Consider the following 12,682-nt stretch of genomic DNA (forward strand, 5'->3'; position numbering starts at 1 on the left):
CACACAAACCGCTTGCTATAGAGGCAGTCCACAGAGGGGAGTGGGGGAGCCAAGATAAGGATGACCAGGGTTTCTCTGTGCAAAATCATTGCACAGAGCAGGCAAGTTTAACATGTTTATTTTATTTTTTTTAAATGTTACCTTTTTAGTATCATTAAAGTTGTGTAGAATGTAATCTTTGTCCTATTTTTCTTTCCTTTGCAGGAATCCCTCCCACCTGTCCAGTTTGACTGGAGTAGCAGTGGCCTTACTAACCCCTTAGATGGTACGTCTCTCCGTAGAGCCTCTAGCAGCACACCTAAACATAAGAGCGCTTCACAGACCAAATAGTCTTCTCTCTGCTAACCATTTCTTTGTCTTTTCTTGGGAGATTCAGGCTTTCTTTCCTCTTTACATTCTCAACACATGTAGTTGGGCTGAAGCAAGTCATCAGCTGAAGTAGCTGATGGATACATCAGCACAAATGGCAACATGCCTGTGAGAGAGCAAAAAGTGTTAAATTGGATTTCCATCCTAAATGGAAATCCCTGATTTTCTGGGTGAACTGGAACCCCTCTATTGTGTACAGTGGCGCTCTGGGAAAGTCATTGCCATATTACCAGTTTTTACCAGCAGATGGCGCTGCTGTGAAATTTGTAACTGCAGCTCTTCACTCCATAAATATTTTAGGGTGCGGGGAATCCACTGTTATGATGGGGTCAAAAGCCAATGCTGGATATCACTTTTTGATAGAAATGCCCCTTAAATGTTTATTAATTACAGTCTTAAATTTCTTCAGTGTAAACTATCAATTTTCTATAAAACAGTGCATTTTATAAGGTGTGACAACAGACCGTTTCTAAAACAAAAAAAACCTTTTCACGTTGTTATTTATCTATTCAATGATGTTTGACCAGTTGAAGAGCAAGGTATGTTTACAGCTTGGTTGTCTATTCCTCTCTACATTGCTTTTTACTATATTTCCAATTCTGCTCTAAATTTCCTTATTCAGTAATCTATGTACTTTCCCTGTTCTTAATTATCAAGTAGTGCTAGACTTTTTGACATCCTCACATCTTCTAGTAAGTATCCTCATACAGTGCAGTGGAAGTGTTGAGCCCATTTTCATTATGACTGTTAACCCACTCCATTGCACTGATATGGGAGATCCAATCTTTTCTACGTCAGTCAATGAAGGAAAGCCTGAATGCACTGATTTCATCCTTTTGCTGTTGTCTTGCATCCTGTTTTTAACCAAACATTTCTTCTTACATTTGTCTGCTTTAATTTTTTTTTTAATGGGAAATAAATCAGTTAATGTTCACAGTTAGGCATGTTTAATATTTTAGTAGCCTTCATGACTAGAAAGCCCAAGGTTGGCCCACACCAAGAGATAACCAAAGGGTCAAAATGACACCAGTTTTTTTTTTTAATACTTTTATTAGGTTTAATGTGCTATACTTATAATTTGTCCAAAATACATCCATGATGCGTTTACAAAGCCAAAATTGTATTGTGTGTTTTTTTTGTTTTTTTGTTTATTAAAGTACGGTACCGTGAAACATTTAAAAAAAAAACAGGACTGCAGTAAGGTAAAGGAAGCTATTTAACTAAAAAAAATAATTCCTTTAGTGACCCTTTAATTCTGAACACAGCTACATCCCCAGTTATAAGAGTGTGTGCACACTTATCAACCCCATTATTTTATTTTTTTGCTTCCCCATCCAAAGATTTCCGAGTTGTACAGTTTATAGGTCACATTCAAGGTGGAAAAAGTTCTGAAATGATTTATCTTTGTCTCATTTATTTACAGCACAAAAACCTGACATTTTAACAGGGGTGTATAGACCTTTTATATCTGCTGTATATAATAATGGATAGATTAAGGACAGGTATGCCTGGAGGGAGCTCACCACTCCTTAAAAGTATAGGAAAGCATTGGACACTTAGCAATAGTACAATGGCAGCAAAGGTATCCAGTGTGTCCCATCACCAGTTCAACTACAGTACAAACAAATGTCAACCACCCTAACAAATAACTGGCCTTTGCAGCAAGGAGCACATGGAAGAGCAATGCATGTCAAAAAACAACAAACAAAGATTCCCCCATCCACCATAAATGTGTGGATGGAAAAATGTAGTCATTTATCATCATTCCACACACTGGTTGAACGAAATGAAAAGGGCTTGTCTATGGGCTGCTTTAGAGAAGTACTTAAACAGGGTGTTGTGATTTTTCAGGAGGCTGTGTACAGGACCCTATGGGCCCTTCCTGCCAGCTACAATCTGATGGCATGACACTAAGACCCAGTGATCATCGTGTAAATGCCAATTTTTTTTATTTATTAGTACATTGATGAAGGAGGGAGAAACCAGGAAAGGCAAAATATAAGCAAAGCAAACAAAATCTTTAAAGCTGACCTAAGTAATAAGGGGCAACTCACATGGAGAGAAGTAAAATAAGCTCATCAAGAATAGAAGTCTGAGATGTCGGCGCTGGATGTCCACGATATAGACAACCAGGGTTCGCTACCCCATGGAGGAGGCTAGGCGGAAGTCCTCGGGTAGACTGCTGAGCAGGGAGGCTGAAGCTGGACCGCTAGGTGCAGAGTGACGTCACTGGAGGGGGGGAAATCACAACGCGTTTCTGAGGCACCATGTTGGACACCCATTATTGTTGAATTACTTCCTCCTGTCCAATGAACTTTACACTTATATGGACTTTTTATGAACTATTTATACAGAGCCTGCCCCCTTCCACAGGGTCTGGTTACCAATCAGTGGCTCTAACTTAACACACTCCATAGATGGTGATGGAGCATATATGACTCTCCAGCCGAGCATGATAAGAGCTAAGATCTGAACTCCTACTAGCCTAGAATGAGTGTATAATGTGAGTGTTACAAACTTTACTTTATTTGTCTGTTTTCAGCTTTGTACTGTTTGTATAGTGGTCTAAAGAAGCCAGGTCTCTTTCAAGGTGTAACAAAGCAGGTGACGTGGTTTGGTGTTCTGTGACCATGTTAAAAGTGAGGATTAGAGTTAGGTTATTAATTTCCTCCTTTTTATTATATTAAAATCGTGATAATTCAGTCCTTATTTCATACATTATCCTGCGGTTATCTGTTTTTAAATATTGTGCAGGTTGCTTGAATGTGGCCATAGAAGCAGACATGTTATCCTAAGACTGAACTATGGATTCACAAGTAATCAGTGACTTTGTTAGGTAATAGTGGTGCCACCTTCGTTGCATGCTTCCCCCATCGTTAAACACTATATCGTAACTAAGACAGTAATGTGCAAATTTTGCAGAATTCCCTAATTCCCAAATAAGATTTTAATTAAAAACCTATTGTTAATAATTGTTTATTATTTTATTTTAAAACCTATTCTTACAAATAAAGAATGTGTGTATGTGTGTGTGTGTGTGTGTGTGTGTGTGTGTGTGTGTATATATATATATATATATATATAAACAAAAAACTATTGTGAGGAAGAGCTTCTAAATACATTTTTTTTAATTTATTTTTATCTTTAGAATATAGAATCCAAATGTGCTTTTATTGTAAAAGTGTTGGGCGTTAATCACTTCAGAATAGAAAATGTGAGCTGTAAACCCACTTATCAAGTTATTGCCATTTTCATGCATTTATTTGCTTTGGTCAGGTGCAATTGATATGTGCTGCTATTCCTACTAAAAGCCCCTTATAACACATGTCGAATGATGAAAAAAATGGCTATGAACCATTTTGACCAATGCATGTCAACACACAGCTTATATGTGAACCAACACTAATAAAACCAATTTGACACCTATGCAAGTGCATTAAAGCACGTAAATTGCATCGTTACAAATGACCTCTTGGGGTTTGTGACATCTGTGTGGCCAGAATTAGCATAGCTTGAGCAATGGCTACTAATAATATGATGTGCAGCTTTCATTGGTGGTTGATGTCTTTGAGGCAAGCAAGAACATAATAAGTGGGTTAGGTGTGTGGGTTAACACTTCAGATCCTATGCGGTATCTACACCAGAACCTACTGTACTGATCCCTGCTTCTTCTTTAGGTGATAAGGGCAGTGAATCAAGGATGCAGTCGCTGTGAGAATTCACTGTGTTATTTCCCATTAAATTGTAGAATTGTGTGTACTTCTATCTATTTTCCTGTAAACCAAATGTACGTTGTCTCAAGATCTATTCTAATCTTGATTTCTTTACTGTGAATTCTTGCCTTGTGCTCACTCATTCTTGCATATAATTATGTAAGCTGTTAGTATTTTCTAACTGTGGCATATTTAGCAGTGATATCTTGCATGTTTAAGTGTATGTCTTACCCCCTTTTTACACACACAATCCTTCCTCTGGCTTTCCTTTTTTACGGCTGACTACCAACGTGGTCTCTGAATTTCAAGCTAGTGGAGGTTCCACTCTTCTGAATCTTGATTTCTTTGGGCCCGTGGATGACAGTGGCTTTAACAGCACCACCACTTTCCCAGGTCAGCTGAGTGTCCGAATGGTTGCCTTAGAAAGCATGAGCAAGTCACTGTGGCTTTCCTACAAACAAGACAGATTTTTTTTTTTTGATCACCACAAATTCTTCTAGGCACTTCTAAAGGAATGCATAATGTTTTGTAAATATTTTTATTATTTTCGGGACTAAAAATTATATTTTTTATTTTTAGTTGGGTAAATATTACATATTTTTTATCATTCATAATTATCAAAATGCTAACTCCTATGCTGTGAATTGCCTATGTTCTGAAGAGACCGGAAGAGCAGAACATCAAACCACAAAGCTGAATTGGTGACTTGAGGGACACCCCTTTCCCTGTCAGTTTGTAGATAGATTTTCAGTTTAACAAAAGCAGTCATCTAGTGATCTGGCAGTGCTGGGCTTTCTTATTAGAAAGCCTATCATGGCCAGCGACAAATTACTATGTATTAAATGTTCGATTGTAAATTTAAGAATGATGGAAAATATGACAGATCGGTTTATTCAACGTAGGCAAAATTAAAATGGAACTGGCCAAACATAGTTCTAGTTTTGCATTAATTTTAATGTTGTTATTTGCTTCTTTTCAAGTTCTTGTTCCGCTTCATGTTGAATCCCTGAAGTGGCATCTGAAAGGTTCACGTAGACAAAAATAATACAGTAATTGCTATTTTTGCCCTCTTATCCTTTTGTGATTATACTGTAATTAGCAGTTTATTGATGAACTATGGGTTCTGTATTCTCTTTAAAGCCTCGTACACCCGATCAGTCCATCCGATGAAAACGGTCTGAAGGACAGTTGTCCTAGGTTAACCGATGAAGCTGACTGATGGTCCGTCGTGCCTACACACCATCAGTTAAAAAACCGATCGTGTCAGAACGCGGTGACGTAAAACACAACGATGTGCTAAAAAAAAAAATGAAGTTCAATGCTTCCAAGCATGCGTCAACTTGATTCTGAGCATGCGCAGGTTTTTAACCAATGGTTTGGCATACTAACGATCGGTTTTGACCTATTGGTTACCATCCAAAGGTTAAATTTTAAAGCAAGTTTGCTTTTTTTTAACCGAAGGTTAAATAACCTATGGCGCCCACACACGATCGGTTTGGACAGATGAAAACGGTCCATCAGACCGTTTTCATCGGTTTAACCTATCGTGTGTACGAACCTTTAGGCTCTATGCACGGTAGCTTAAACGCTCCTAGCAGCAGCTTTTGAGCATTTTTTTTTTCTCTAGAAGCAAATGGTGTTCTCCTATGTGTCTGTGCAAACTATTTTAGTCTAGTAGTGTTTTTGAGGCTTCAGCTTCTGAGAGTAGAGTTTTATTTATTTTTTATTTTTTGGGAAGTTTTGCCAGCAAAAAAAAATCTAGAAGCTCCCAACTGCTGTTAAAAGTTGGCACAAAAACACTTTTATAAGCGTTTTTCTAGCTTATAGTGTGCATGGAGCCTTAGCGAGCTCGCCAGAACAGAAGTATAAGAGATGCCAATACTGACATGGTTTTGAAGGTGCAGGTTGTAGTACTGTCATCCATATCTTAGAATTTACTGTATAGTGAGTCAATTGGCAGAAACCAGCATGCCCCCAGTGAAGTGTTGGATCACCTGATATGACCATACTATTTCTAGGTCAGTGACTTAATAAGAAAGGAGAGATGCTGGCGGCATCTATAACAAGTCAACAATGGCAGCTCCGGCATTTCAGTCCTGCTCCTTTTGAGAAAAGCCTGATTGCATCCACATCATTATTATAGCTGCTTTTTTTTTCAAAGCCTCCTAGTTCAGATGTTATGCTGCTCTGTGAGTGTTGTATCTACTTGAGTCGAAGGTAGGGTGGACAAATCTGCAATATTCAAGAGCCAGCAAGTTTTTTTTGTGCGGACTATTTGGCTTCTAGGTATTTTTCTCCCAGATGTGTTTTACATGGGCCTTTGCTAGGTGCTAAAGCGATTGGTAGGTAGGGCTGTATTAAGGGAAGCACAGAGCACATCACCATGACTTATTGGACGCTTTTAAGGAAAGCCAAGTAGCGGACTGTGGTAACTTTTTGTATCAATCGGTGTAGAATTTTTTTTAAATTTGTGATGCACTTATTGGTTGGTAAACTAGTGAAAGTATATGAATTTGACATGGTATTCAGCTTCTCCTGTACATCAGCATTCAGGTTGGGAGGGGGAGAAGCAACACAAGGGTCTAATCGGATGCACTGCATGCATTTCTTTTGACAAGAAAGGTGCCAATAGTATGGGTGAGCAGAGGCATCCTTCTGCTGCACTTTCACTGTCCAGTCAGAACCCTGGTGGTGGAGAGTGGGCACAACTGTATTCCTCATTTACACTCTCGGCTGGGGGTAGGGGGGGGGGGGCCTATGGCGGTGTGGTACACATGCTACGGCCATGATGCTTTGGAGCCCTGACAAAAAAAAGTGATTAGGGCCACACGGCAACTTTCCTTCAACCATGGTAGTGACATGGAGCTGTGCCTTTAACGGGTTAAAATATGCATCCTGTAAGCAACATATAGTTTCCCAGCCTCCTGTCAAATGTCACTGAAATATTAGGAATAGATAGACAGATATTTTTTTTTTTTTCTTTTAAAGTGTATTTTGTGCGTGTACTCGAGAGAGGAGCCAGACTGCAGGAGTTGGGAGTAGGCAGGCCTCCCCCAGAGGCAATCTGCCACCTTTCTCCATGCCCCGGGTGGCAATGGCGGGTGTGAGGGGGTCCTCCCACACAGCCCGCCCTACCTGCTCCGCTTTGAAGCCCAACGGGGCAGAGGGACTCCCTATAAGGGAGTGAGAGGATTAGCCCGCTCAACCAGCCCCGTTAGTCCTTCGCCTCTCTTTTTAGAGACCGCGTGGTCAAAGTGCGTGCATGTTAACCCAATTTCGAGTGCGTGTGTAAGTGTGGTGGTTTTTGTGGGGGTGGGTGGGCGTACTAAGCGCAGGCTTACCTCGCATTGCACACCCACCGGGAGCTGGGCTGAGACCACCAAACTCAATTCACATGTAGCCGAGACCGGGATCCGAACCCATAGCTGCAGAGGTGAATGGCTTGTCAGCGCAGTGCCAATCACGTTGAGCCACCGCAGCTCCCTTAGATAGACAGATATAAAACAGGTAAAACCACTGTTATACAGCGCATCGGAAAGTATTTGTTATGTTACAGCCTTATTACAAAATGGATTAAATTCATTATTTTCATTCAAATTTCGAAAAACAATACCCCATAATGACAACGTGAAAGAATTTTGTTTGAAATCTTTGTAAATTAAAAAAATAAATAAATCCCAGTTGCAGAAGTATTTACAGCCAATACTTTGAAGCACATTTGGCACCAATTGCAGCCTCAAGCCTTTTTGAGTATGATGCTACAAGCTTGGCTTTGTTATCTTGGCTGTGTGCTTATTTAGGATCGTTGTCCTGTTGGAAGATAAAACTTCACCTCAGTCTGAGGTCCAGAATGCTCTGGGGTAGGTTTTCATTAAGGATGTCTCTGTACGTTGCTGCATTCATCTTTCCCTTGATCTTGACTAGTTTCCCAGTACCAGCCGCTTGAAAACATCCCCACAGCATGATGCTGCCACCACCAAGTTTCACTGTAGCTTATGGTATTGGCCAGGTGATGAGCGGTGCCTGGTTTCCTGCAGACATGACGCTTGCCATTCAGGCCAAAGAATTCAAACTTTGTTTCATTCGACCAGAGAATTTTGTTTCTTCTGGTCAGAGTCCTTCAGGTGCCTTTTGGCAAACTCCAGGCAGGCTGCGGCTTCCATCTGGCCAATCTACTATACAGGCATGATTGTTGGAGTGCTACAGAGATGGTTGTTCTTCTGGAAGGTACTCCTATCTACAGAGAAATGCTGGAGCTCTGTCAGAGTGACCATTGGGTTCTTGGTCACCTCCCTAAGGCCCTCTCCACTGATGCTCAGATTGGCCTGACGGGTCCACTCTAGGAGTCCTGGTGGTTCCAGACTTCTTCTATTTATGGATTATAGATGCCACTGTGCTCATTGGCACTTTTCTTTTTTTTTGTACCCTTCCCCACATCTGTGCCTTGATTCAATCCTGTCTCGGAGGTCTACAGACAATTTGTTGCGCTTCATGGCTTGGTTTGTGCTCTGACATGCTCTGTTAACTGTGGGACCTTGTATAGACAGGAGTGTGCCTTTCAAAATCATGTCCAATCAACTGAATTTCCCACAGGTGGACTCCAATCAAGTTGTAGAAACATCTCAAGGATGATCAGTGGAAACAGAAAGCTCAATTTTGAGTGTTATGGCAAAGGCTGTGAATACGTTATGTACAGAGGATTGTTTTTCCTTTTTTTTTATTTTTAATAAATTGGCAAAGATTTCAAACAAACTAATTTAACAATGTCGTTATGGGGTATTGTTTGTAGAATTTTGAGGAAAATAATGAATTGAATCCATTTTGGAATAAGGCTGTAACATGACAAAATGTGAAAAAAGTGAAGCGTTGTGAACACTTTCCGGATGCACTGTACATATTGTGTATTATTTATTATTATTATTATTATACAGGATTTATATAGCACCAACAGTTTGCGCTTTACATTAGGGTAGACAGTACAGTCACAATACAATTCCATACAGGAGGGATCAGAGGGCCCTGCTTGTTGGAGCTTACCGGTTTACCAGTTGTAAAGATGTAAGCACGCCCTCAGTTCATTCGCCAACAAACTCATTAGCAATAATGCCTGGAAAAAAGTCCTTATAAAGCGGAGGTCCACCCTCCACCCGTTTTTTTTTTTTTTTTTTTTAGCCAGCAGCTACAAATATTGCAGCTGCTGACTTTTAAAAAATGGACACTTTCCTGTCCAGTGCGCCCACGATGTTAGCAGACGAGGCTGAGCAATCGCTCGGTCCTCGGCAGCTTCCGCGGCCGTCCTCGGTGAGGGAATCAGGCAGTGAAGCCTTGCGGCTTCACTGCCTGATTTCCTACTGCGCATGCGCGAGGATCGTAGTGCGCCGTCGCTGGTCCCAGTGTTTCACGAGGCTGGACACGAGGTTTCACGAGGCTGGACTCCCGCGGGAGTCAGAACCCGGAAGTGGTGCAAATACCTGTCTCAGACAGGTATCTGCACCCCCCTCCCCCTGAAAGGTGCCAAATGTGACACCTAAAGGGGGAGGGATCCACAAAGCGGAATTTCACTTTTTGTGTGATTTATTAATTGAGTGTTGCTATTGTGTAGTGACTCACTGGTTTTGCATGTTCACTTTAACCACTTAACGCCCGCCCACTGTATATATACGTCCTGTTTTTAAAGATGGATATCTCAGTAACGGCAGCAGCTGCTGCCACAACTGAGGTATCCATCTTTACAGTGGGCGGCCGTGTAAACGATATTCGCCGCAAGATCGCCGTTATCGGTGGCGGGAGAGGGGCCCCCCTCCCGCCGCTCTTCCGCGCCCTCCGCCGCTTACCGGAGCCGTCGGTAGCGGCGGAGGAGATCGGATGCTGCCAGCTCGTGTGTGAGGACTTGAGTGAGGGCAAGATGGCCCCCACCCGTCCTCATAGCTCTGCTGGGCGGAAGTGACGTCAAAACGTCAGTCCCGCCCAGCCTCTTAAAGAGACAATTTTTTTGTTGTCATTTTTTTAAATGACAAATTTTCCTTTTTTTTTTTTTTTGCTTTTAAGCCTAAATATGAGATCTGAGGTCTTTTTGACCCCAGATCTCATATTTAAGAGGACCTGTCATGCTTTTTTCTATTACAAGGGATGTTTACATTCCTTGTAATAGGGATAAAAGTGATAATTTTTTTTTTTATTTCAGTGTAAAAAATAATAAAATCAATAAAAATAAATAAGAAAACCAAAAATATTTTTTTTTTAAAGCGCCCCGTCCCGACGAGCTCACGCGCAGAAGCGACCGCATACGCGAGTAGCGCCCGCATATGAAAATGGTGTTCAAACCACACAAGTGAGGTATCGCCGCGATCGTTAGAGCGAGAGCAATAATTATAGCCCTAGAGCTACTCTGTAGCTCAAAAAATGCAACCTATAGAATTTTTTAAACGTCGCCTATCGAGATTTTTAAGGGTAAAAGTTTGACGCCATGCCACGAGCGGGCGCAATTTTAAAGCGTGACATGTTGGGTATCATTTTACTCGGCGTAACATTATCTTTCACAATATATAAAGAAATTGGGCCAAATGTATTGTTGTCTTATTTTTTAATTCAAAAAAGTGCATTTTTTCCAAAAAAAAGTGCGCTTGTAAGACCGCTGCGCAAATAGGGTGTTACAAAATGTATTGCGATGACCGTCATTTTATTCTCTAGGGTGTTAGAAAAAAAAAATATATAATGTTTGGGGGTTTTAAGTAATTTTCTAATTTGCAAAAAAAAACTGTTTTAGTCTTGTAAACACCGAATCTGAAAAACACCTTCTGTCCTTAAGTGGTTAAAGGAAGATGTCATTGTGTGAAGTTTAATTTCAAATGATGTCGCATCAATACATTATACTTCCTGGGTGCAACTTGTCAGATTTTTATGGCCCCTTTGGAAAATATACAGGTGCATCTCAAGAATATCGTCCAAAATTTTCATTATTTCAATTAAAAAAAGTAAAACCCCATTATATAGATTTATCACACACACAGTGATCTATTTCAAGCATATTTCTTTCTTTTAATTTTAATGATTGTGGCTTACAGCTAGTGAAAACCCAAACTTCAGTATCTCCAAAAATTTGAATATTACACAAGACCCATAAAAAAGGATTTTTAATACAGAAATGTAGGCTTACTGAAAAGTATGTCCATGTACAGTATAGTATCCACTTAATGGTCGGGAACTTCTCCACAACTTTATCTCTGACCTGTCTGCTGTGTTCCTTGGCCTCCATGATGCTGTTTGTTTGCTAAGATTCTCTAACAAACCTCAGAGGGCTTAACCGAACAGCTGTATTTATACTGAGATTAAATTACACACAGGTGGACTCTATTTACTAATTAGGTGACTTTTGAAGGCAATTGGTTTTACTAGGTTTTAGTTAGGGGTATCAGAGTAAAGGGGGCTGAATACAAATGCATGACACACTTTTCAGATATTTTATTTGTAAAAAAAAAATTTGAAAACCATTTATCATTTTCCTTCCACTTCACAATTATGTGCCACTTTATGTTGGTCCATCACATAAAATACATTCACGGTTTTTGGTTGTAACGTGACAAAATGTGGAACATTCCAAGGGGTATGAATATTTTTTCAAGGCACTGTAAGTACCTGTAGTACCAATAATAAAATAACTTTTAACACAAAAGTTGCAAATGTTGACTTCTTCCTTCTGAATATGTTAATCGCTTAGCTACAGTCATGTGAAAAATTAAGTACATCTCATGGAAGTTGTTGACTTTTTCAACAGGCATTCAATTTTTATTCAAACGCGACTTACAGATAAGATATGTTACAAACGCAGGACATTTTTTAAATCGTTTATTTAGAAAAAATAACAATACATTTAATGGAGTACTGTGTAAAAAGTGTACACGCCCTTAAAAGCTGGTATTGGTTTTTCTAGCAGGAATGCTGTTGAAGGCATTTTGTATAACTGGCCACCAATTTCTAAATCCGACCACTTGCAAGATTTTTGTGGATTTCCCAGCATTATCCCCCTACAAAATGTCAAACGTAATCAAATCAGAGCTTTACAATGCAGTCCATAACCCCTATCTTTTTAATGAGCCATCCCTGCTGGTTTGTGCTTCAAAACATGCTGAAAGAATAATTTCCAGTTCGAATTCGGCTTTGGGACAGATGGCCTCCTATTCTCATCAAGCACACTCTGATGTAATGCAGAATGTATAGTTTATTCAGTGATTGCAAGCTGCCCAGGCCCTGAAGCAGCAAAACAACCCCAAAGCATAACATTTCCACCACCATGCTTCACAGCTGTTGACATTTTTCTCCTTTAAATACTGTTTTTAGTAAGCAAACATTTCTACCGTTACTGTGACCAAACAACTCTATTTTTTATCAGTCTTCAGCATATTCTTCCATTAAGCCTGGTCTTTGACAATATTTTCAATGGTAAACTGTATTTTTTGCTCTAATGTTCTTTTTTGGACAGCAAAGGTATCTTCTCAGTGCACCTCTCATGCAGGTTGAATCGGTGTAACGTCTTTCTAGTTGCATGCACTTTGACACCAACTGTTGCAAGAATCACCAGAACACTCTGTAATGACATTTTG

The 12,682-nt window shown here is 40.1% G+C and overlaps 1 protein-coding gene across 3 annotated transcripts in view; it reads left to right on the forward strand.

Annotated features, from left to right (window-relative positions):
• The window catches only part of AFTPH (aftiphilin), a 94,035-nt gene that overhangs the window by 71,978 nt on the left and 9,375 nt on the right, over nucleotides 1-12,682 (forward strand). Inside the window, exons 7-9 of one of the 3 annotated variants that reach the window (XM_040351232.1) lie at nucleotides 205-265; nucleotides 897-908; nucleotides 4,392-4,475. In XM_040351232.1, the coding sequence (XP_040207166.1) occupies nucleotides 205-265; nucleotides 897-908; nucleotides 4,392-4,475 (157 nt within the window). The remainder of the gene's footprint in view (nucleotides 1-204; nucleotides 266-896; nucleotides 909-4,391; nucleotides 4,476-12,682) is intronic. The other 2 variants (XM_040351233.1, XM_040351235.1) reach the window with 2 other exon arrangements.

This window comes from Rana temporaria, chromosome 4 (assembly GCF_905171775.1).
Source record: "Rana temporaria chromosome 4, aRanTem1.1, whole genome shotgun sequence".
Taxonomy (NCBI): Eukaryota; Metazoa; Chordata; class Amphibia; order Anura; family Ranidae; genus Rana; species Rana temporaria.